The 26,826-nt window shown below is 45.0% G+C and overlaps 1 protein-coding gene across 1 annotated transcript in view; it reads left to right on the top strand.

Annotated features, from left to right (window-relative positions):
• LOC117876517 (NACHT, LRR and PYD domains-containing protein 3-like) overlaps window positions 1-26,826 on the top strand; it is a 116,210-nt gene extending 89,384 nt beyond the window's left edge. Inside the window, exons 13-14 of the mRNA XM_034768780.1 lie at window positions 15,223-15,396; window positions 26,407-26,826. Coding sequence (XP_034624671.1) covers window positions 15,223-15,396; window positions 26,407-26,494 — 262 coding nt within the window. The 3' untranslated portion in view covers window positions 26,495-26,826. The remainder of the gene's footprint in view (window positions 1-15,222; window positions 15,397-26,406) is intronic.

Raw genomic sequence — 26,826 nt, 5'->3', positions numbered from 1 at the left:
GCCTGCTGGGAGTGAGGTTGTGTGTTTACAGTTACCAACAGAGCAGGCTGGAGCAGATGCCCTAGTGACTCCTTGTATTAAAAAAAAAAAAAAAAAAAAAAAAAAACCTTTGGGGAAAGCTGTGGCTCTTCCTTTTTCAATTTCAACACATTTCTGCTTCTTTCTTCTCTCAAGGCAGAAGGCCCATCCATGCCTCTGAGATCCAGGGAAACTCTGTGGACTTGAGGCCAGATTTTCAAAAGAGCTCAAGATTCAGCAGCTCCCACTATGACAATTCTGCCCAGATTTTCAAAAGACTTGAACCCTGGAAATTCAGCTCTCCTGAAAATCTGCCCCAAAAGCACCAGCAGAGTGAACAGCAAAATCAACATCCTTTTGCAGCAGCTCTCCACCGTTGGGGTTAATGCCCTTAACCTCTAATGACCGGCCCCTCCATTCTCTCCCAAGAACATCAGACGCACTGCCTGGAGGGCTGAGGTGCTTCTGCTGCCATCTATCCTCAACAGTCCTCAAGCAAGGCCTCAAAGCTCCGCTTGGCAGTTTGCAGATGGATAGGACACATCTCAGGGCTGTTTGTTTTCTTCTTTTATTCCCACTATCAGTGATGTTTAGCCTCTTCCTTCTCTCTTGATGATGAGCAGATGCCACTCCCCATTACACACCCTCCAGAGGAGAGAACATACCAGTTGCACTCAAAGACTCCCTGGGTTAGTGATTTCCCTGCTCATAGCAACCACCACCACATGCACTTTCCTTTCCCCAACCCCATGCTCTAGGAGTCACCACTGGGCTGCATTTCCCCTGGCCAGTGCAAGTGCAGTTTCCTGTTCCATCCCGAGGAGTGAAACCTACAGATCACTGGTTCCTCACTGCAGTAGGTGACAGGAGATGCAGCTGTTCCAGGACACTTCACTGGTAATCAGTGACTGATAATTCTTCTCCCCATTCCATGGACTCGCAGAGAGTCTTACAGTGATGGTGGTTCCTCTTCCTTGTGATAGCTGCCCCTTCTGTCCTTCATATGGTGTAGGAGGGTGGGGGATTAGTAACTCACTGTTGGGGGAATGGGGAGGGAAGACACACAGCTGAAGGATGTCTGCTTCACTGTTATGTTGCTCTGAGAGATCTCCTATGATATCTAATATCCCATGAAATAGTCTCCACATGGAACAGATGGAAGCTCCATCACTTGGGACGTCTTAATTCTCTACTAGACAATTCACTGGAACACACAAGCAATCCTGCACTGGCAGGGGGAGGTACTAGGTCAACTAATAGGGGTGTCATGTGAGCCTGGTTCAGTGCTCCTTCCTACCCCTCCCCCCATGTTGTGGCTCTAATGTGCTGCAGAGAAGGGGTTCTCTGTAGAAAGTGGAAGTGACAGCTCACTCCCCACCATCACCCGCCGAACCTTGATTGACAACAGCCCCAAAAAGACATATGAGGTCTGCAAATCACCGACCAGGCAAGTTGCTGGTTATGAGGAGTGTGGTGATGTACTGCCCAAAGGTTAAATTTAGATAGGAATTGGCAGATCAAGGTGTGTAGGGGGCAGGGTTGGATGCAGGGAATGTGGTGTACTTTCAGAAAGGTCTGTATCCCATAGAAGACTGAGTGTTGCATGAAAGAGAATGAAAGTCAGGAAAGAGGGATGGAGAAATGGGGATGTAGCATGAGGGGAAGAGAGAGCTCACACACAGAAAAGAGACCAGGATGGGGTATTGACAGATGGGCAGCTTTTCCCCATCAGGGGCTAGAAGACAGGACTTCTTACAGGTGTGATGTAGGTATAGTGTATTGTTTGTAACACAAAGATGTTCAATTTTGTGAGATGGCAATTTGCATAGTTCTAGGCCCAGCCAAGTGACAAATAATAAGCTGAATTTGGGGAGTTGAGGTAACAACAAAGTCCTGAGCTATCAGAGCACTTGGGATCAGTGCAGCTCCCTTCACTGGGCTAGTCAGCAGACTCCTACCCCTTCCTGCTTCCTTACAACATACAGGAAAATTTTTATTTTGCTTACCTGAGTTACCGAGTAAATTACAAAAGGCAAAAGATCCCCTGAGTTTCGGGGCTGTAACAGCCAATCTCTCTGGCATTTTTTGATGGGTCAGATTTTTGGGTCTTCTCCTGGAAAAATGGGACCAGCACAGCGAGATCATCCATTTAACTGGTTTGGAGAATAACAGGGCACGTAGGAACCAGCTGCTTGTTCTGCTGCAGCTGGAAGGTTCCCATCTCAGGTTATTCTTATAGAAGCACTTGGGACTCCTGTGTAAATGGGCCCTGTCTCCTTGTGCCAAAGCCAGGGAATAGGTCTCAACCTTTTTATTATCCTGTCCAAGTGGGAAGAACAAAACATACAGGTCTCACCAGTTTATTGTTAGCCCAAACCATAGGTGCCTTCTTCCTTTGGGGAGGAGAATATACTATTTACACATCAGGATACCCCAGTATGCACAGCTGCCCAAAACACTGGTCCTGGCTTCTCCCCAAATCTTTCTGTAATGCTGTAAAAACACGTTTACATCTTCAGATACTTACCAGCGGGGTGTCATATGCTGTAGGGCAGTTGCCCTTTTGGACTTTTCATAGGTCTATATGCTCTATTATGTCTTCCACTCCCCACCTCCCCGACTTTGTATGATATAATATAACCACATATAATGTTCTATATGTTGACACAGCTTCACCCCCCATCCCCTGAATGTTTCTGAGATAAGGCCCCTGCTGACTAGCCCTGCTCTCTAAGGTCCCACAATGGCTACCTCAGACTTTCCACAACATACTAAGGGATTGTTCATCCTCTTTGATAAAGGGTGGCCAGTGTTTTCAGGATATGCGGGATGACAGTCTGTTGCATGAACTGGAAAATACAAGGGAAGTGCAAAACTGTGAGAATGGCTTGTTTTGTTGTGTTCTCCAGGGTACTAACCTCTGGACAATTTAAGAATGTCATTTAAGATCAAAATCCATTGATTTTGTTCTATGTGCACTGGAGTAGGGTAGTTTTTTATTATAGCTGTCAAGAAGTGAATCCACATCCAAATTGGTAATATTCTCATCTAGACTACCATGTGGATCTCCATACCCGCAGTATAGTCTTAATTATACCAGTATGTCCCTTTTTCTACTTCTCCAACAATGATGGTATAAGTCCCACTGGAATGACTACCTAGCAGTGAGCAACCTTTATCTACCAGGAATCCTCTGCACCTCTCCCAAGAAAGGTCCACCTATGGCTTAAGGAATAGCTAAGGCTGCCTACAAGATAGCTAGGGCTAGGTCTCTGCTATAAATGAGCTCCTAGATTCTGTTCTTACTGTTATCTGTGCAGTACTTTGGTAAAGCACAACAAATACACAATGTTTCCTGCTTGCTTTCAACCAAGACAACCTGGATAATCTATCGGCACTATTAGGACACAGCCCTGACTCAAATGCACATTTGCATTGGTGTGCTCCTAAAAGACAATCCCACCTCTGGAGCCCTGCTGTAGTCAAGAGGCACTCTCTGGACTAAACCAATCTCTGACTAAAACCAATCTCTGCCTGCAGTGGGATTAAAAATGTTTGGTCACCCCAAACTGTAGATAGAACCTGGGCTTCCTTCTCTAGATGCACAGACCTGATTTGTGTCCATGATTCACACTTTAAGTACATAGGATTTTAGGGTTTAACTTGAAAACACCCAACATCTCTCCCTCCCCTGTCTCTCCGACCCAACATATATATACATATTTTATAATCAAAGTAAAACTCTGTTCAACCTGAAGACCTGAGTAAGAAAATTCAATTTTAAGTTGAAATAATTAGAATAAATTCAAACTCTAATTTTAAGTAACAAATAATTAGAACACACTGGAAATGTGTCTTCTCAGGAATCCACTGAGTCTGAGGGATGGGAGTTTGGAGTCTGAGGGATGGGAAGTATCAGAAAGTCTATCAAAAAAAAAGGGAGGGGGGAGGGGAAGGAAAGTAGAATGAAATGAGGAGACAGATCAAGGAAGAAGAGCAGACTAAAAGGCCTGGAGACCCAAGACAGCATCTGGTGAAGATATATGTACTTGCAGTGTCTTGCCATAAAATGCCGAGATTGTCAGCAGTCACTCTATTGACCTCTTCTATCTGCTGAGATTTACAGACAGATCTTATTGAACATGCTCTGAGGTTTGACAGCAGTCTCTTTCGAGCCTTCATATAAGATTCCAGATTAGCAAATCTGACCCATCTGAAGTTGATTGCTTCAGACATGTTTGAGACCTTTGTTCTTTCCAACACAGGAAAGGGACAAGACATGAGTTTTTGTCCTGCACAGGGAGAATTTGATGGCCCTGTAGGCATGCAGACACATGCAGACAGACCCATCTGAACTCTGTAGAATGGTAGGTTTAGGAGAGAGGTGTTCTGATGGAAATGACAAGGAGAACTCCATTTGGCAGGAATTCTGGAATAATTCTGAGTACCACTTTGTCTGGTAAAAGCTGAAGAAAAGGGGATTTATTAGATAACACAGTTAACTCAGTGACCCTTCTGGTGAAGTTGATTGGAATTGTCTCAGTTCAGGGAACTGCACCATTATGTCCCCACAGTGATCCATCAATGGCACCCACTCTTAGGCTTCCAACTCCCCTGGCCATTGCCTTTCCTGGGCAAAGGCCCATGTCCCTCTCCTTTCTGAGTGGGGTATTTTCAGGCTGAACAGTTCCCTGCCATTACTGTGTTATTCCCAGCAAACAACAGTCTGCCTAAGCAGGCCTGCTCCGCTCCTCTCCTCAGAGACCGTACACAATGTAATTGCCCAGTTATAAGTTACCATAAAGTTCTTTCTAAGCAAGCATATTTTATTCTGAAGGTAAAAGCACTACAGAGAAAACATATTACAAATAATTCAAGAACCAACATTCAAGCTAATAAGCATAACAGAGATCACCCCCTCCAACATGGGCTCTGGCAGGAGCAGTCCTTCAAAACCTCACCCAGGGGGTTTCCTGTGCTTTCAAGTTTCTCACACCCTTTGCTCAGAATGAGAACTAAGTCTTATGGGCCTCACTAGGCCAAGTCCTTCCAACCTTCCATAAGGATTGAGACCCTCCATGGACCAGAGGTCCTATCTGTTTGCTGGATCAGGAAGAAGGCCCTGAGTCAGTTTAAACACAAGTTATTTATCCCAAAGTCCTTTCTTTGTCTTTGGGTCCCTGAAGATGGGGTGCAGATGGGTATGTGTGTGCGTGTGTGAAAGGGAATCTCTCTCTGATACACACACACACACACAGGGCAGGGAAGTGTAGGAGGTCTCTATCATACACAAAAACAACAAGGAGTCCGGTGGCACCTTAAAGACTAACAGATTTATTTGGGCATAAGCTTTCCCATGATCCCCTTTGACACATTCTTACGGGTTGAAATGCTCAGAACATAGGATTTATACAACAAATTCTTAAGTACTATATTTTAATATTTATTGCATTTACTACTTATTATGTTAATGTATATATCATATATCATGGTTAAGAAATATATTCTAAACCAAACATTTTTTGCACTAAAGCTATTTACTGGGTTGCAAAAGGCCATCAAGGTTTACAAATGGGTCCTGAGACCAAAAAGGTTGAGAACCACTCTTTTAGCTCAGCCATGGACCCAGGCCTTCTAGATTCCTGGCTCCCCATCAGCCCTACTGGATTGATGGGGAGCTTGGAACCTAGAAGCCCTGGGAACAGTGGCTGAGTCAGGAGCCTTAGAGGTAGGGAGTTGGGGCTTCCAGAGTTCACAGTTCCGCAGCAGGGAGCCAGAAGTCAATCCCTAGCTTGGGCCGGTGTTCTCGGTGTTGCTAGGTGCTGAGCTGATGACTTCCTCCAATTCAGCAACAAACACATACTTTTTGAATATCATCTTTATTTAATGTAAATTATTTAAATAGATTATACTAAGCTTATGCCTTAATATAGAATGTCATAAATTGAAATTTAATTTTAAACGTTTATTTTTAAACGCAAAATATTTAATTTTAATTTAAAAAAAAATAAATTAATGTGATTTAAGTAAGAAATCAATGTCTTTTTGATTCTTTTTATTAAAAGAAACATCACCTTTTCTCTGCCGTAGTTACTCTCAATATCAGGTGTGAAGCATCAGCCAAAGCAGAACGTGACAATAGGCGTAATTTTGCAGGAGTTGCTTGTTTATGTGACCACTTTCAAGTAAAGACTAAAAATATTTAAGTTTGTGTGACAGGGATTTTTAGTTTACAGTAGAAACAAATGTGCATGAGGAGGTCTTTCACCAAATCTTCGATTGGAAGCCAAACACTCTGGCCACTGAGCAATCAAATTTGATCCTTTTACAGAAACTCTTCCACAACTTACCTGTGAACAGGCTCTATGCATCTCACTTTTGAGCACCAAATACAGTATTGATTTGGTAAACAGATGTTCCATGTGTTTGTCCCTTAGTCATGGTTCGCGACTCACCAGTTTGAAGATCCAAGTGATGCTCATTAGCCATCATTATGCTGGGGCTGGGGGGTGTCTCCTATTTGGGTTCCAATGTTTCAATGAAAAGTTGCTCCAGTGAGCTCCTCTGTTCATTCTGTCAACCATCAACAACTCAGGTGGTGAAAGAATAAATTCCACATTTTGTTTACAGTAGTTGTAGTATTATTTATTAGTGAATTGCAGTAGTGGAAAAATGCCTTGGCTGAGATCAGGGCCTCACTGTGCTAGGCACTGGACATGACAGGTGCCCCCAGGTGGTGCTGTTACAGGTGTCCATGTTCTTTTTGTTTAGGATGTAAACAAGCTTTTATTCTTGGAGAGACATGCAGTGTTTAGGTTATGCAAGGTCTTGTGTAAAGGCAGCTTTGGGAGAGAGGGAGCTGTGTGAGCAGCAGGAGAGTTACTAGGTAAACTTTAAGTGTACCTGTTTCCTCATCACTGATTTCTCCTCTGATCAGCAAGGCCCTTACTACTGCTATGCAGAGGGATAAAGCTGAAGTCAAAATGGGGCATGGTTGTCAGAAGAAGGAGCAACAATACATGTAGACGATCTCTGCCCTGATGATTCGATAGCCTAAATTAAATGGTTGAAGTCTGAAGAGTTAAGGTTTCCCGGCAATAGCTCATGCCCCTCCAGAATGTCTAGTTCAGCAAAAATCAAATTTCTGAAAATAAGGAAATATAGAGTTAAGGTAAATGCACATGCATCCGTAACTCTGCCCCTCTGGATCTGGCAATAGCCACTGGGAATTATCTACATGCACTCCAGCTGCATTCGTGGTGTTAAGTGCAGCTGTACTGAATGATGGATGAATAAATCGGAGCAGCTTGGGAGAGCTGGGATTGTGATATGAGGGGATTTGGGTCTGAGTCCCCTTGTGTGTTATCAAAGAAAAGAGATGTATGTTTACCTTGAGGTTCCAGTCTTGCATCATTTCAATACGGAGTTGAGTAGCTTTTGTCGGTAGCAGGGCACTGAGATCTTCTTGCCATGGGTATTGTCAGCAGTGAGGTGAGGCATATGAGAACAGTCTGTAGATTGAATGAGGGTAAGGGAAAGTATAGGGTGATGTGGGATTCTGTGTGCAAGTGTGAAGGCATTGTAAAAGGGTATGAAGTGGGTAAATTTTACAGTTGTAGTATTCTGTCAGGAAAGAAGGCTTTTGGGTAAGATCTGAATTATATATTGACCTGGTGAAGTGGCTGATCCTTTGGGATTGGAAGAACTTTATGTGTGATTAATCTGATTTTCAGTAATCTCTCATCATAAAGTCCAGTTGTCTGGGTGGTGAGCCAACGCCTGGAATGCCTAAGGAGATTGCATCTTTGACTTCTTGTTAACCAGTGTTGTGATACAGAAGTTCACTTTTATTACTGGCTTGGTGAAATCTAATTACAGAATAAACCACCAGTTTGGGGTGTGTCTCCCCATTGCATACTGTCTGTTCTCAGTTTGGTATTCTCATCTGTGACCCACTTAGGCATGGTGACATTTGGTGTAGTCTTGGGCAGGATCCACAGAATCAGGTCAAATTAGGCTTTGGATCAGAACCTCACACTACTCAAAATTTAATTTTGATATTGAGAGTTTTAAGGCTTCGAGATTAGTTACAATGAGTGAGCCATGAACATATGAGGGTCTTGACAGAAAAGCCCTTGAAGATTTGTGCTTGCAAAGGGGCTTATCCTGTAAGAAGGAAACCCCAGATCAAGAACTGAGAAATTTGTTCACGGACAGTCACCAGAAAGCAGAGTCTCTGCCTTCCCCTGCCCCAGGCGCAGCTACAGCAGAAGCAGTCAGAATGCAAACACTGAAATACAAGCAGCATCGTGAGCATGGGAGAGAAATGGCAAAACTTTGATCGAAAGAGAAGAAAGTAATCGCTCGGATTGAGAAGGAAGCTGAGGAGAGAGCCAAGGAGGCTCACAGAAGGTGCATGGAACAGCTGCAAGCTGAGAAAGAAGTTGCCGCATTCCAAGCTCTGGAAGAGCAAAAAAATGTTCTACAGCCTGGAATTCCATCTCCTCTCAACAGCAACAATTGGGGAAAAAACTGTCCAGTTTTTATAAAGACTCTGAATGTATGGAAGCATTTTTGTCTGTCTTTGAGCATCTGTGTGATATTCACAAGATTCCAGATGACCAGTGAGTACCTGTCCTGTAAACCAAATTGTCCAGAAAAGCCAAAGAGTGATTTAATGAAATGGGGGATGAGGACACTTTGAATCAAGTAAAGTTTAAAGAAGCTGTTTTGAAATGCTTTAAAATTACACCTGAATCTTATAGATCAAGGATCAGCAACCTTTGGCACGCGGCCTGTCAGGGAAATCCGCTGGCGGGCTAGGATGGTTTGTTTACCTACAGCATCTGCAGGTTCAGCCGATCACAGCTCCTACTGACTGCGGTTCGCCGTTCTAGGCCAATGGGGGACTGCAGGAATCAACGTGGGCCAAGGGATGTGCTGGCCGCTGCTTCCCACAGCACCCATTGGCCTGGAACAATGAACCACGGCCAGTGGGAGCTGCGATCAGCCGAACCTGTGGATGCTGCAGGTAAACAAACCGTCCCGGCCCGCCAGCAGATTTCCCTGATGGGCCACGTGCCAAAGGTTGCCGATCCCTCTTATAGATTTAGAAATTTCAAAATGTCTAATGGTTTTGCTTATGGGGGAATGTGCTCATAAATTGATGGGTTTTGTCAAAACATGGGTTATGGGAGCAAAAGCTTATGGGGATTTTTAGATAAACTGCTAGATTTAATCACTTTGGACCAATTGCTAAAAATAGCTCCTGGAGACATCAAAGCAGCAATCTGTGAAAGAGAGCCTGATTCGATTTTAAGGGCTGCAGAAACTGCTGATGCATATATAGAAAATAGAAACCGTGAAGGGCATAAGACCATGAGAAGAGTAGTCCTTATTCACCCCAGTTTAAAAGGAAGGGAAGGGTTTAAAAATCAACCTAATCCCAATGTTAGTAGGAAAGCTCATGGAAGCTCAGCACATAAAAACTCTTACCCTAAAAGGAAACCTGTTATCTGCCATCTCTGTGGGGCCCTTGGCCACATAAAAACGAATTGCCCAAACTTTAAAAATACCCCAGCATTAGCACCCACAAACCCCATAATAGATTCTAATGCAGTTACTTTTAAATATGGAGGATAACCAAATATGCCCAAACCCGGCCATCTTTAGTCTCAAGGGAGATAATTAAAGAAGGAAATATTCCTATGCATTATGTTAATGCAGAATATTTGGCTGTCGGTAGAGAATGTATTAACAGTGCAAAAGTTAATGGTAAAAGCTGTTTGGGGTGGCAAGATTTTCACTCCATCTCCTCCTTTTTCATCCTCCTTCTCTCTGCTCCCTAAAGACTCCCTCTAGATGTCATTAATTCTTTCTCTCTTGCCCCCTGTATCTTTATTAATTCTCCTCTGTCCCCTGTAATACTTCCCACGGGTGTCCCCTAGTTCCTTTGGGGTCTTTCCCCACTTTCAGTGCTCTTCCTTGAATGTCTCTCTCCCTCTGCACCATGGTGGGTATTTCATTATCCTGCCTTAGTCTTATCTCTCCCATCAAAGATATTATGCTGTGGGGGGGGGAGGGTGTTCTTTCGGGGGATGTTCTTTCCTTACTCTAGTTACTACCCCTGGGTGGCAGAGGAGGTCTCCTTTTAATCCCAGTTGAGGTCCCCTGACATGTCCCCATGTTCCCCTGACATGTCCTCCCCCACTTTGGGGTCTTTTTCTCCTCAACTTCTCAGGTCTCTTCTCTCTTCTTTTTTTTTTTTTTTTTTTTTTTAGACTTTAAATCTTCTGGGGTTCTTCTCTTCTGCTTCAACTTGGATGCCCTCTTCTCTTCACCCTCCCCCAAATTAGGGTTTATCCCTTCAGATTCCCACATACATCTTTGGTTTTTTTTCTTCCCCTGATCAACCCAATCTTAGAATCTCTTCCCTATTGCAGGCTCCTCTCTTCTTACCTCCAAAATATCTTGGGAGCGCTACTAATCCTTACAACACCTGGGGGCTCCCCAAGGCATGGTGACTTCTCTCCCTTGCACAAATTCAGGGCTTTTTTTCTTTCCCAAATGTTGGGGTCCCCCTCCCCATTTGGAAGAGTCCCAATATTTTTAAGGGAACTGAGGTGATGAAGGAGTCCATGCAGGTGACAGTTCTGGTGGGAGGGATGTCTTGATGTGTGCAAGATTTAGCAGCTGTTGGGGTGGGGAGGGCTCATACTTGGGAGTGCAGGCAACTTGCTGTGAGGCCTTGAAGAAGAGCAAAGACATCTATGCTTGTGGGTTGTCCTTGAGGTGCACATGCATAACCAGACTGGTGCCATGGTTACCCACTCAGCTGGATGGCAGCTCCATCAGGAGCCCAGACTCTGCAGAGAAGTTACAGAAACCAGCAGAACATCTGCTTGTATAACCCCACCAGAGACTCTGGCAGAGTGGATTTGATTTAAATCAATTTGATTTAAATCATTATTTAAATAACTAGTCAGGAAGACTCGATTTAATCATGGATTTCTACATAAAAGTACATTCTTGTTGGTTGTTATAACCTTAATACATATTCTTCACAACTCAGAGATAGATGTAGGTTTCATTTTTAGAAGGTACACACTATACATTTTTGAAGTGATTTATTTTGAAAACTTTTCAGATTAGTTTTACAACTATATCAGAAAATGAATGATTGTTTGATTATTTCATTTACCAAAGGTAGTTGAAGCAGATATTTATGAAGTCATTGAGAGGTGAACTATTTCCAATTCAACAGATTAATCATTAATATTTGGAGGATTTTCGCCATGCTGTATTAGGAGGATAACATCACCACACAGACATTTAAATTGTTTTATTTAACTTAAACAACAACATTATGTATTCTGGATATTTTTCTTCAACAGCAAACATAATATTTTAACAAAACAAGCATATGAATTTTTTAATTTAGTTAAACATTCAAGTGTTTTAAAATTAGGGTTGTTTTTGTTAAAATTGTTTTTAACTAAAATAGTTAAATGAAATTAAAAAAAAATTAAATCAACTATGTCAGACAGGTCAACATGAAAAACTTAAAGTATTGGCTTCTGCAGCTAACTCAGTTGTCTTCACCTTCATTTTCCTGTTTGTTCATAATCTGGAAAAGAAAAACAAGCTTTCCTGCTTTTTCAGGTCCCAAACGATTTCTCAATTTGGAATGAATTATTCCAAAAGGAAGAAAATATTCTTTCTACACTGGCAGAAGAAGCTACTGCTATTAAAAGTGAGATTATCACTTCAACGGTCTTTGAATCCAAGTGCTTAAGTGACTTCCACCAGTTCACTGGTGTGACTTTCTTTAAAACATCATCAGCAAACCTATATTTCTTGAATGGTTCACCTTTAGCTCTGAAGTTTATTATAGTTGGCATTATGGAGGGATGATTGCTGGATGTCCATGTCATAGCCAACTCTTCTTCAGCAGTTAAGGTTTGACCCTGGTACCGAGTATTGAGAATATTTGCAAGAAAATGAGCTGGAGATAGTGCTTGTCTCATTCGTGTTTTTTAATGCTGGTAATTTAACTCGGTCATTGCATATTTCTCTTTTTAAGATCTCACTCAGTTCCTTACAAATTTCAACAGCATCAGCAATAAAACAGCTATTTCCCTGCATTTTGTTCAAGTCTACAGAAATAGGCTTCAGGGTTTTCAGCATGTGTTCAACATTTCTCTTAAGCCCAATGTTGAGAACTTTGGCTGTGTCAGTGCCATCTATTTTTTCACAATTTTGTTCACAAATTGTCATCAGATTAGGCCATTTCTTGATATAATGCTCAAAACAGTCCACTATTGAGTTCCATCGCACGTCTTGTGGAAGAGTTAGCTTGGTTCCTCACACTTTTTTTCAGAGCAGCTGTTGCAAAGTGGTGGTTAGGGAAGTATTTTGCAATTTCAACAACATTAGCTTTTATTTCTGTAACACTGAAGTCTTTGGCTAGGAGGTGCATCAAATTAGCACTGCAACTGTATGTTATTAGCTTGGGACTCTCTTCACTTTCTTCTAAATAATTTCTTCTTATCTTGGATACATTTGCAGCATTGTCTGTGACCAAGCTGCGTACTAGAGATTTGATTTTTTTTCAGTTTGTTATAGCTTTTACTGCTACTTCTTATAAGTATTCTGCTGTGTGTGCATTTCCTGATGTATCAATTGGTTCTGTAAGGAAGATATTTCCTTCTTCTGTTGCCACACAAGCACATACAACAGGATCATTGTGGACATTGCTCCAACCATCAAGACTCTAGACTTTTTGCACACTGCTCAATTTCTCTTTCATACACTTTATCCAGCAATTTGCCTGCGACATCTGCTCTGTTGGGTGGACAGAATCCTGGTCTTAATGACTGAATCATGTTAATGAAGTGTGGGTTCTCAATCATACGGAAAGGAGTTTGTTGCATAAACAAACCAGGCAATTTTTTCATTAATTACCTCTTTTTGTAATCTGCTGGTTCTTATCACAAACTTATCTATGGTTCTTTCTGGATGATGGAGATTTTTTTTCTTTTTGCTACAGGTGATATACTGTGGCTATGTGACATACATGATGTAACTGAAACAGTATAATAGGCAGATAACTGTTGAAGGTGGATAGTCTTCAGAATCATGTATGTTGAGGATGGATTCTCCTAAACAAAATAAGTCAATGCAGTTATTTAATTATTATTACCATACCGCTCATTTAGTATCAGTCATTGCATTCACTGACACTCAGTACTATTTTAAAGGTGAAATTTTAAAAGGAAGAGCTGCCTATTTCATTTATTTATTTTTATCACAACTGCGTCAAAAAATGATAGAGTAACAACTATATTTTTTGCACAAACATGAGAATTCAAAAATAGTCCAGAAGGAAGACAGACAGTCCTTAAGAAAGAAGTATGAAATAAAAAAAAGTTTACCAACCTGAAGATCCTGCATGTTCAGACACATTCCTGTCATCATCTTCAATGCAGCTTCCTCCTGAGAAGGAACACTTCTCATGATGTTGTTTTATTCAGGCAACCAGGCCTTGCATTTCTTTGTTGCACTGTTTGCATTTTGCACGCATGCTTGTCTTACCCACAGGTAGAGGAACTTTGTTAAAATATTCCCAAACTGGGTCTCTTTTACGGCCAGCTGCCATTATAGGTTTTCCCTTCTAGTGAGAGAATGGTATGGGAGACCTCAAATCAGTGAAGCTACACTCAAAGACCTCAAGACTTCTAGAATATGCTGCTCAAACTGTTTCACTTTTGTTTCTACTGCCTGTCCCTCCCTTCTCACATTTATCTTCAGACTTCTTCTCCTTGTCCAGATCTATTTTGCCCCCAACAATCTTTCATTCATTGAACTTTTTGAAACTTTGCACTTTTAGAGAGAGGTAAGAGATTGATTCTGTGTACACAAATTTTTAGAGGGACAATAGGGTTGAGGTCTGTTATTTCTCACCTCTATATATTATTTATGTATTTATTTTAAAAACATTTTTTCTGTTAACAAGCATGTTATCTCTGGAGACACAAATCCACAGTTTGAGAACTGCAAAGCTAAGCATCTCTGATGGTATCTTCTAGACCGAGCACTGAGTCCCAGAAGCCCCTGGAACCCCATAAAATTGGGTCCCTAATCCATGAACTATTGGAACTCATTTACAAATTTTTTCTTAAACATTACATGACAATATTGTCTCATACTATATAATTAGAATTTATAATCCCTATTTCATGATGAGATATCTTTGAGCTATAATGTATCTTAATTAAAACTATCTTTTTCCTCAAAAATCCGATTTAAATAAAATCTGATTTTTAATTATTATTTTTTTAATTATTGATTTTTTCCACCCTGGACTCTGGAACAGGCCCTGCCAACAGGCTCACACAGTTGCCCTCCTTTCAGGGGCTTTTCCCTCCCCAGATCCTGGGTAACACCCTGCTATGGGGATTTTCCTCTTGTTCTCTCATGCCTTTGTTCCCTGGTCTCAGAGGTAGGTGGGTTGATTCTGCCACTGTTTGGCCTGTTTGGCTTCCTCCCCTTCCCAGGCCTGATGGTCAGAGCTGGAAGCTGATGGGCTGGGGGCAGAGACAAGAGATGGCTGTGTTCTGCAGAGGCGCAGCAGAGCTAGTGCCAGTTATGAACAGCAGGATCTCCCAGCTTCTCCTACTCTGAGCCTGGTCCAGCTGCCTGGGGAGGGGGCTCCCCTACAGCCTCCCTGTAGCAATGGACCAGCTCAGATTGGGTCACACCATCCCAGGGCTGATCAGTACCAAGTCTCACCTGATTGGTCAAGATCTGAGTGGGAAGGACTTAAAGGGCAACTTTTTATCCTTTCTGAATTCTGGTTGGTCAATGGAAAGGGTGAGGGGGCGGTGCTTAGGAAGGAAGTCTTACCCAAACCTTATTCCTCATTGGTCAGTGGCAGAGATTTGCAGTGTCTAGGCCATTCTCACTGTTGACTGGTGAAGGGTAAAGGGCAAGCATTGTGGTTTAGACAGGAAGTCCCACCCACTGCTGGTTTCTCACTGGACAAGGGGTGGGGCTTGGGACGGAGTCTGTAGCAGGACTTCTGGCTCATTCTCGATGCTGATTGGTCAGGCATGGGGGCTGGTGGATGGGGTCACCTGTTAGAAGAGCTGTGATGAGCTCCATTCACATCTTGATTCCCCTTCTCTGCATTTCTCTCTTCTGCAGCTTGTGGGGGTGTGGTGTCACAGCCGCGGGGTGTGGAGCTCTTGCCACTGTTCTCAGAACCAGCCAGAGCCTGACAGAGCTGGACCTCAGTTATAATCAATATATAGGAGATTCTGGAGTGGAACTACTATGTGAGGGACTGAAACATCAAAACTGCAAATTACAAAGACTGGGGTAAGTAACATTTGGCCTCCTTTATGCATTTATACATGCTCAACAGGGTGCATAGCTGGTGTCTGCTCTCTACTGTTACAAGGCGTGATGGAGTTCTTGGGGTACAACCTGGAACTGGTATACCGCTGAGCCCTCTGTCCCCCCAGCCTGAGTTCCCTCTCATACTGTGATGCTGTGACAAGCTACAAAACTCTGGCAGTGCAAAAGTGCAAAAACTGCACTTACACAGACATCCACGGGAAGGGACACACCCAACTGAGTTACATGAATGCTTCTCCCAGCCACTCATAAACCAACAATAGAGAGGCTCCAGCCAATTCCGCTGCCCCAGTTCCCCAGTCTTGCTCCCCAGCGCTGTACTGTCTTGCCCTAGTCAGAAGCCTGACCAGGTATAAGTTTATTACCCAGTCCGCCCCTCCCTCAATGTGGAGAGGATATATGCTAGGCTTTATAACCTGAGCTGAGAGTTCCCAAGCACTTAAGCAAAATGCATTGTTTTAGGTAAAATATAAAACAGATTTATTAACTATAGAAAGATAGAGTTTAACTGATTATAAGTGGTAGGCATAACAGGTCAGAGATAGTTACCCAAGAAAATAAAAGGTAAACACACAATTACAGAATCCTAGAAGATTAGGGTTGGAAGAGATCTCAGGAGGTCATCTAGTCCAACCCCCTATTCAAAGCAGGACCACCCCCAATTAAATCTAAATCTTAAATTTTAAAACACTAGGCAGTATTTAGATCAAGCAGTTTTCTCACCCCACTAAATGTTACAATTCATAATACACAGGTTTCTTACTTGAACCTGGGACTAGTCTCCTGTGTTGAAGTTCTTGTGTTCTCAGCGTCCTTATTGCTTCCAGCATAGGTGGGGGAGGAGAAAGGCCACAGCATGGTGCCACTGTCCCCTATTTTATATTCTTAGTGAATGTGCCTAGAACACACTTGCCAAGACATTCCTGGTGGGCTTTGCTGCATCATAGTGATTGCATGCCTGATAGGCTTTGTTGAGTGACAGTGATCAAGTAAACACCCATTGTGTGGACTTGTGCAACTGAGTCATAGAGTTAATTAATGGTCGGTTAACACCCACCTGGCAGTAGAGATTCTCAAACTTACAACACATTTCAACAAGAATCACATAGCAAAATCTCATAACTTCATACACATTAATGATATACATAATTGAGCAGGACAATGGGTTTCAGTTGACCATGGCCTCTCATATGATACCTCACGTGACATGCCCTGTATGAAACATTACAACCATATATGAATGATGAATATCAGGGTTACAGGGTGCTATCCTGAGGTACAGTGTGTCACACAAGAACAATCTGAAAATTAAGTCTCTTTCCATCACTTACAGGAAGGACTCTCTATATGTGCCTGACCTGCCAGCTTTGGAAATGTAAATATAGCTGGGCCCACTCAAGATAACTAACTCCCCAGCACTTTGGTATAATTTTTTTTAAAACCAACTTTTAATTAAAATGTATTTACTAAAATGCACTCATTCTTTAGCTTGCAGCATTCTTTTTTAGAGCATTTTAATGACTTTTGACACATTAATTTTCATATGCAATAAATAAAAACAAAATAGGCCCCAGGACACTGAGGATTCTAATCAACCCCATCTAAGCCCCATCCTTTGTGGTTCCTGCTTTTGAAGTTCCCAGGGCTGGGGCTGGGGCTGAAGCTGGTATCTGCTCAGAGAAATAACCAGTTTCATGAAATACCTTTTGAAATGCACCCTGCTGGGAATAGCGATGTGTGTTTTTACAGTTACAAACAGGGCAGGTGAGAGCAGATGCCAATGTTAGACATATTAAAAACAAACAAACAAACAAACCAACCTGTGGCTCTTCCCTTTTCTATTTGAATACATTTCTGCTTGTTTCTTCTTCTCGCAAGGCAGAAGGCCCACCCCATACCTGTGAGATCCAGGGAAACTCTGGGGACTTGAGGCCAGATTTTCAAAAGAGCTCTACACTCAGCTGTTCCCACTGTGACACTTTTGTCCACATTTTCAAAAGGCCTGGGCTCTCCTGAAAATCTGCCCCAAAATCACCAGCAGAATGAACAGCAAAATCAGCCTCCTTTTGTAGCAGCTGTCCACCACTGAGGTTAATGCCCCTAACTTCTAATGACTGGCCCCCTATCCTCTCCCAAGTACATCAGACAAAGTGCCTGGAGGGCTGAGTTGCTTCTGACACCATCTATCCTCATGAGTCCTCAAGCAAGGCCTCAAAGCTCCACCTGGCAGTATGCAGATGAATAGGACTCATCTCAGGGCTTGTTGTTTTCTTCTTTTATTCCCACTATCCATGATGTTTAGCCTCTTCCTTCTCTCTTGATGATGAGCAGGTACCACTCCCCATTACACACCCTTCAGAGGAGAGAAAACACCAGCTGCTGTCAAAGACTCCCTGTGTCAGTGATTCCCCTTCTCAAAGCAACCACCGCCACATCCACTTTCCTTTCCCCCACCCCTTGCTCTAGGAGTCACCACTGGGCTGCACTTCCCCTGCTCTTCTACAGGTCTAGGAAAGGTACTCTGAGGGAAGAGGTCTGTGTAGTTTGAAAGTTTGTCTCTCTCACCAACAGACATGAGGTGAGGGAACATGAGGAGAAGGGAGTTGAGGAACCAGAGGGTGAGGAGAAGCAAAGTGGGAGTGTGAACTGTAATCAGAAGGGAGTAGGGAACAGTGGGAAACAGGAGCCAGTGAAGGAGGGAAGCACAATGGGAGGGGACAGAAGCCAGGGGCAGGAGTTGGAAAGGAACAGAAGGAGAGGAGGGCTACATAGGCATAGATATGGGTAGGATAGGATCAGAGAGGGAGGTGAGAACAGGAGCAGAAGAGTCCTATACCTGCTAACAGACTAATTGGTCTGTTATCCTACATGTAGATCAAGCACCCACCCTTCCTGAACCTGGAACTGAACCTAGGAATCCTGAGTCCCTACATTCCTCTGCTGTCAGGAGATTAATTAATTAATTAAATCACATTTATTACAGAAGCACCTGGGGACCAGTCAAGAAAGTGGCCCCATTGTGTTGGGCATTGAACGAACACAGAGTTTATAATCTAAATAGACAACACAAACACAGTATAAAGGAAGGGGGTGTAACGTATGATTGGTGAGAACAATGTCACAGCAGCAAAAGGCATGTTAGTTCCACAAATTTAATTTGTTTTGTTTTGGTGTTGGTAGAGTTAGGCATGGATTAGCTAACTAGAAATACAGGAGAAGGATGGGGGTGGGGAGACAGAACAAGTGAGAAGGGGAAAGGGAGGAATTAGGAGGGTAAGAAGGGCATCTGTAGAGTGAACCTGATGTGAAAAGATTGTGAAGGAGGGAACTGAAGCAAATAGCCAATCAGCACAGAGGAGAGAATGTCCATTCAAAACTTTAGAAAATGTTCTAATGACATCATCAGTGTCCAGGGGTCGCTGCTCCTGCTGGCTTGAGGGTCTGGCTGACTCTGCTAGGCGGTGTCCCCCTTTCAGGAGTTTCTCTAAACAACAATTCATCTTTCACAGAAATTCTGCCCTCGCCCTCTTCAGGAAGGGCTTGCTTTAAATAAACATTTTTCTGAGCAGCAACAGACTCTTTTTTGGCCTTCCTTATAAAATAGGGAACAGTGACAAATAGTTATGATAAATACAAAGGATTAAGTTGGAAGGATTTGAGAGAGTAAATATCACTTCAATGAAATTCACGGATAGTTCTCAATTTTGTGAGACTCTGCCAACCTCAGAAATATTAAAGAGTAAGTAAACAGGAGCTAAGATTACTTACCAGTTGGAAGACAAGGAGATACAGCACAGCAGAACACAGCTATAAAATGGCTGCTTAAGAGAAGCAATTGCTTGTATCATTCTGTACATATATTAAGGAGCAGCAGCTCCTCAAAAGGTGTTCTAGGAAAAAGGCCCTAGAAAAATGCAACCCTGGGGAGTTTTGGTAAGATCAAGGCATTCACAGAGGAATCAGCATTTGTGTGTAACAGCCTATATGGCCCTACCTGGTAACCTGACCCAAAACCCATTGTAGGCAAAGGAAAGACTCTTACAGACAAGTGGGACTAAATGGTAGACTAAATCACCACACGAGGGTACTGCCATTCCTCCAAAAAATTAGAGAGTTGGAAAAAATGGGAATGTTTTAAGTGTAATTTAAACAAGGTTTGTGGTGTGACAGAACATGTTTGTTTCTTGACAGCAGGGAAAGATCTCAGGTGGTCATCCTTCAGCACCGCTCTTGCAGCCTGAAATTTCCAAAGCTGGGCTGTTTGTGGGGATAATTATCCCCTGAATGTGCCTGGGGCAGCAGCCCCCTCCCCTGCCTGAGTAGCCCTGTGTCTACTGGTGTCACAAGGGGCTTGCTCCTGCCTTTGTACCATGTCAACATGTGAAGGTGAGGGGCAGATCAGGATGAAATCTGCAGCAAGCATCTTCCGACCTTCCCTCCCCTGACCACTCCCTGGACGCTGAGCCTGTTTGTTTCAAGAAAATGAATTGGAAAAAAGTGTGTCAGAAGCTCCCAGCCCTGCTATTGGCTTTGTCAGATACACTTCTGCATTCCTATTGGCTGAGCAAAAAATAGCCAGCCCAGGGAGAGGAGAAGAGTGAGCCACTTTGCTCCGGGCTGGTGAGGGGAGTGGGGGAGAGGACAGAGCAAGCAGTGTTGCTCCCAGCTAGGGTATGAAATTCACGGAGGGTGGGGGGACTTCAGCCCTCCCCTCCCCTCGCTAAATGGCACCCTTGCACCTGTTCCCAACCATCAGGTCACAGCTCTTCACCCACGTGGCCTGAGCAGAGGAGGCTGCTGATTACATGACTTTGCAAGGTTCCACCTGCACCAGGTCTCCCAACTCGTGGGCCACAAGGAGTATGTCATCAGCATACACCAGCAGAACCATTTGTGAGTCCAGCGCACTGAGATGAGGAAAGTCCTCGACCAGCTAGAGGTTGCTGAGGATGGTCTGCCCCTGGACAATGTAGGTCTGGTCAGGGTTGATCACGTCACCAGCTTGGACTTCAGCTGCAGCGAGATGGCCTTTGCTATGACCTTATATTCCATGTTGAGCAGGAAAGCTGGGTGCCAATTCCTCAGATCGTGAAGGTCCCCATTCTTCTGCAGCAGAGTGACCAGGCTCTCCTGCATGACAGGGGGAGCACCTTGCTCCCCAGGGACTTGGCCCAGGTGATGGTAAGGTCCAGGCCAAGGACGTCTCAAAACATTCAGTAGAACTCCATGGTCATCCTGTCGATGGCTGGAGATTGGTTGGTCGGCATCAGAGGGAGGGTTTCTGAGCACTTGGCCAGAGTGAAAGGAAGCTCCAGCTGATCCCCGTTGCCCAGTCTGACCAGAGGGAGTTCATCCAACAGGATCCTACATGTGTGAGCATCAGTTGGATCCAGGGAAAAGACATTGGCGTAGAAAGCCCTTGCCCTTTCCTGCATCTCCACCAGATCTGTAAGATCCTCCAGGAGGCAGGTGACGTGCTTTTTTGCACCCCTCTTCTTCTCCAGTCATAGGTGAAGCAGGGGCTGCAATCCATCTCCATAAGGAGCTAGAAACAGGACCAAACAAAAGTGCCTTGGGCCCAATGGTTGTCGAGGACCTGCAGTTTGTCCTGCTTTTCCTGACACTCCCTGCAGAGGGATGGATTCCTGGGGCAAACAGCCAGGCACCGATCCAGCTCTATAACCTTCCACTCCAACTGTTCTATTATCGTATCCTCTTCCAATTGGCCACCTGGGTGTAGACATGGAGAAGGAGCCTGACATGCACCTTCCCCGTGTCCCAACACCTCCGCACTGAGAGAAAGGCATGCCCATGCCCCCTCCAGCCAGAACTCCCAGAAGGATGCTACAAAGCCCACTCCTCCAGCAGGCTCTTCTTAAAATGCCAGTAGGCGGGCCCTGGCCACTCAGGTGTTAACACAACCATCACAGCCACCATATGGTGATCTCAGAAGTGGGCTGTCCATATGCCGGAGGAGTGGGCCTGCAAGATGGTAAAACAGAAGATGTAGATGCGGTCCAAGCAGGAGTGCCATGACTGAGACTCCTCCACCCAGGCATAGGTGATGGTAGTGGAATCATCCAGGTGGTCATGCCAGACTTCTACCAGGAAAGGATGGTCGATGATCTCCCTGAAGATGTCTGTGGAGGCCTAGCAAGTCTGTCTGCCAGTGGGGCCACACGAGTCAAGGGCAGTGTTAAAGTCCCCACCCAGGACTAGGCACTTGCGAGGATCCTTAACTCCCGCAATCAGACCTACACCATTGCATCTCTCATCATCAGGGGCAACAGGGTGAATCTCCACAGGTACCAGGTACTATCCTACCTTCGCACAGGTGGTGGATACTCTGATCTGTGACCAGCTCAGGTGGTGTCATGGTCCAGGGGAAAGCCTACCTTGGGATCCTTTTGAGCATCCCCGCCCCAGCAACCCTGCTCCCCATTGAAGGGGCCCTTCTGCAAGCGCTCGCCTGCACGAAGCCACCACACCTCGGATATTGGGAGGCAGGCTCAGTGAACACCTCTCCAGTCCCTGGACTCCGGGCACCAGCAGTGAAACTCCAGGCGCGGCCCTCGAGGAACCTGGTGCAGACCTGTAGAGAGAGACGCCCTCCCAGCAGGAGCATCGAGACTGGCCCCTTATGTCTCCAATGCTTTGGCACCACTCACAAGCCCACTTGTGCAAACGGAATCACCAGTCACCAGCCCACCGGCACCGATCTCAGTCATTCAGATCCCTGTGGTCAAAGAGATCCTCTTGTCAGCAGGCCCAGTCTAGCTCCCGATCCTAGTACCAGTCAAGCAGTATGAGATGTTGATCGCCGGGTTACCGATGCTAATCCACTGATCACTGAGGTCCTGTGACAAGGACTTGTCCCGTTCGGACAAGTCCACAGTGGGACGCAGCAGTCGGCACCGCATGGGGAAGGACCGCCGGTCCTCCCAATCTTGGTTGCCAGACAGTGACCACTCCGCCTCTGATGCTGGCACCAAGCGGGGATCCTTGGCACCGGGACAAGTTCTGACTCCGGCGGTACCACCCACATCTTTGGCACTGCAATTGCCCCTATGGCCACAGGGACAGTGGCCGATGCTTTGGTACCCCTGGAACTCCTGGGGGTTTACCTAGCCTCTTCAGGTCACCCGATCGGTATCAGGGGCCTCGGAGAGTCCATTGGCCTCAGCATCCCATCCTCCCCTTCAGATGCAGGCCCCAGAGGAGAGGACCCCCCCCCCCGGCTCATTAGGTCCTGGAGAAACAGCCTACCACCCCTCCGGGGGACAGGGCAGATCCCACAGCACCAGCCTCCTCCTCGTCATCACCAGACCATTCCCCCAGCAATACTTACCTTGTTGCAATGGTGGACCAGTTGGGAGGTCTGAAGGGAGTTCCTCTCTCTGATGCCTTCCTCCTGTCATGGTCAGGGAGCCTGATGTGCGCATTCCCTCTGATCCCCCCTCATCGGCAGTGTCCTGGTAAAGATCAAGAGGGACAAGGTACAGGCTATCATGATTGCCCCAGCGTGGCCACACTGGCACTGATTCTGCACGCTCATGAATCTGGCAACGGGCCCTCCCTGGCCCCTTCCCAAACAACCGGACCTGCTGTCACAAGATCATGGTCGGCTGCTGCAGCCCAACATCGCGTCTCTCCACCTCTTGGCCTGGATGCTCCATGGCTGAACCCAGAGGAATGCACCTGCTTGGAGGAGGTCCAGCAAGTCCTCCTGGGAAGTAGGAAGCCCTCAACCAGACTGACTTACCTTGCTAAGTGGACGAGATTTCCCCACTGGGTGTCTCAGCATGGCATATCTCCCTCGCATTCTTTGGTGCAGTCTATCTTAGACTATCTGCTGCATCTCAGAAACCAGGGTCTGGCACACTCTTCCATAAGAGTGCATCTCGTGGCCAATTGGCTGTTATCTAAGGCTGTAGAGCAGACTCATTTTATCTCTCTCTCTCTCTCTCTCTCTCTCTCTCTCTCTCTCTCTCTCTAAGTGGTCTCAGTGCCACTAGATGGGACAGAACACCACACCCAGAAGGTGTGTGGGTTACACACTTCGCCTAGCTGAGGAAGCATGTCCCGAGCTTTAGAGACTTCCCAGTTGAAATCCCAGATGAGCCCCCACTTGTAATGCCGACAGACCCCAGTTGGTGGTGGGCAGGATCTAACCGGGGACCTCTGGAGCTTAGTGCATGAGCCTCTACAGCATGAGCTAAAAACCACATGCTCTTAACTAAAGCTGTAGGGCAGACTCATTTTATCTCTCTCTCTAAGTGGTCTCGGTGCCACTAGATGGGACAGAACACCACACCCAAGAGGTGTGTGGGTTACACAAGCACTCGAAGTAGAAAAGACAGTTACCTTTTTCAATAACTGGTGTTCTTTGAGATGTGTTACTCATGTCCATTCCATGACCCCCCCCCCTTCCTCGTTGTCGGAGTTTCCGGCAAGAAGGAACTGAGGGTGAAGGGAACCGGTGGCACCCCTTATACCGCGCCATGCGGGCGCAACTCCAGGAGGCACCAGAGCTGGTCCCATATGGATATTGCTGAGGGAAAAGCTTCCAGCACCGGTGCATGTGGCGAGCACACACACCTAATATGGAATGGACATGAGCAACACACCTAGAAGAACACCAGTTATGGAAAAAGGTAACTGTCTTTTTTGTTCTCAGTGCAGGGTTTGAATAGCATGTGGGAAATAAGGTCTGGGGCCAGAATGAGGAGGATGAAAAGAATATTCAGTGGCTGCTCATTCAGAGAGCATCATCCATCCTGTGCACTGAATGAGACAGAGGGAAAATAAGAATATAATCACTGCCTCACACCGATGTCCATCTTTTCCAGAATCCTTTGTCTAACAGTGGCCTGTACCAGAGCTTCAGGAGGAGTGTACAGAACAGGGCAATTATGGAGTGATCCATCCTGTCTTCCACTCCTGGCTTCCTCTAGTCAGAGGTTTAGGGTCACCCTGAGCAGGGGGTTGTGTCCCTGACCATCTTGGCTAAGAGCAATTGATGGACCTATCCACCATGAATTCAGCCAGTCCTTTTGTGAATTCAGTTATAATTTTTGCCATCACATCATCCCATGACAATGAGCTCCATAGGTTAGCTGTATATTGTGTGAAAAAGTACATCCTCTGGTTTGTATTAAACCTGCTGCCTGTTAACTTTATTGGGTGGGTTTTTGTATTGTGTGAAAGGGTACATAACACTCCTCCATTCACTTTTTCTACACCATTCATGATTTTAGAGACCTCTATCATATCCCCCTTAGTCATCTCATCCCTATAATGAACATCCCAAATCGTTTTAGTCTTTCTTCATATGGAAGCCGCTCCAGATCCTTAATAATCTTTGTTGTCCTCCTCTGAATCTTTTTCAGTTCCACTATATCCTTTTTGAGATCGGGCGAGCAGAACTGGACACTATTTAAAGTGTGGGCACACCATGGATTTAGATAGTAGGATTATGATATTTTCTGTTTTATTTTCTTTACCTTTACTAATAGTTCCTAACACGCCATTTGCCTTTTCGACAGCTGATGCACATTGAGTGGAAATTTTCAGAGAATTATCTATGCTGGCGCCAAGATCTCTTTCTTGGTGGTAACAGCTAATTTAGAAGCCATCATTATATATGTATAGCTGAGATTATTTTTTCCAATGTGCATTACTTTGTGTTTGTCAATGCTGAATTTCATCTGCCATTTTGTTGCCCAGTCACTCAGTTTTGTGAGATCCCGCTGTAACTCCTGGCAGTGTCCTTTGGACTTAACTATCTTGAATAATTTTGTATGGTCTGGAAATTTTGCCACTTCACTGTTCATCCCCTTTTCCAGATTGTTGATGAATATGTTTAACAGCACACCTCTCAGTACAGATCCTTGAGGAACCCTGTTAACCTGTCTCCATTGTGAAAAAAACTGATTGTTTATTCCTACTCTTGTTTCCCATCTTTCAACCAGTTACTGGTCTATGAAAGAACCTTCCCTCTTAGCCCAGGGCTAGTTAATTTCCTTAAGAGCATTTGGTGTGGGACCTTGTCAAAGGCTTTCTGAAAATCCAAATACATTATATCAACTGGATCCCCCTTATCCACATGCTTGTTGACTCCCTCAGAGAATTCTAATACATTGGTGAGGGCTGACTTCTGTTTACAAAAGCCAATTGACTCTTCCCCAGAAAATCATGTTTATCTATGTGTCTGATAATTCTGTTTTTTACAATAGTTCCTTCCAAATTGGCGTATAGTTGCCAGGGTTGCCTCTAGATCCCTTTTTGAAAAATTAGTGTTACATTAGCTGCCTGACAGAATAATCCTTGGGTGATAGAAAGCAGGTGTAGCCAATTCCATACCATCCTCCTGCCTCCATGTAGGGGGTGTGGAGAAGCATGGAGGTCTATGTCTGGGGCAGAGTGCATGGTGCTCCACCTATCCTAGGCCAGCAAAGCATCTGGGCTAACCTAGGCCTGTGGGGACGGGGCGTGAGGATCCCCTGCAGCAATGAGAGCTGAGATCAGGCTGCTTCCATGGAGAGGTTCTGTGAGCTGGATTTTGCAGCCCCTGCTCCCTGTGAGCACTGAATAGCCCCACAGCGATCAATGGGACTGTCCGTGTCAGAAAGTGCTCACCGCCCTGAGCAAGGGCTGCCCAATCCAGCCCTTTATGTGCAGAAAGGACATTGCTGTCCCTGGCCAGAGCTCACAGGGTGAGTGGGGTGTGGCGGGAGCAGGCCACGCTACAGATTGCACCAGCACTTCTTCTCCCCTCCCCCAAGTGAGACACACCAGCTGGCAGTGAGCTCAGCAGGCAGGGGAGTGATATTGGCCCAGATCTTGTGGGCTCTGGCAGGCAGCTGGGCAAGACCCCAGTGGTGGGCAGCGCAGTGACAGGGACTGTGGGCTCAGGCATCATGTCTGCAGAGAGAATCAGCATGTGTTTTTCTCTCCTTATTTTCCCCACAGGTTCACCCATGTTGATTTAACTACAGGAATGCGGGCAGAGCTGAATGCTGTGAAAAAGATAAAACCTAATCTGGACATAGAATTATAGACAAGGTATTGAGCGGGAGCCACTGCACCAAGACAGCGCTGGTCTGGCTGCCCTGCCACTGGCTGGGTCAGCAACCAGGGACAGTTGAGAACCTGGCCCTCCTAAGAGGGATCCCACCATTCCCAGAGACTCTATCATCCTGGTATCCAATGTGGAATTATGATTCTGTTCCAATCGCTCAGTCACTCTTTGTTGTATGTTTCTTCCCCCCGCCCCTCCAGTTTTACACAATCCCACAGCTATTAAGACGGCTTTCTGTGTCCATCTCCAACATCTGTTTATGCCAGATGTACATTTCTGTATCAGTTTTGCTGGAGTCCAATAAAGATCAT

Source organism: Trachemys scripta, chromosome 4, assembly GCF_013100865.1.
Source record: "Trachemys scripta elegans isolate TJP31775 chromosome 4, CAS_Tse_1.0, whole genome shotgun sequence".
NCBI lineage: Eukaryota > Metazoa > Chordata > Testudines > Emydidae > Trachemys > Trachemys scripta.
The sequence above is the reverse complement of the archived record's forward strand: the minus strand, read 5'-3'. Positions and strand labels throughout refer to the sequence as shown.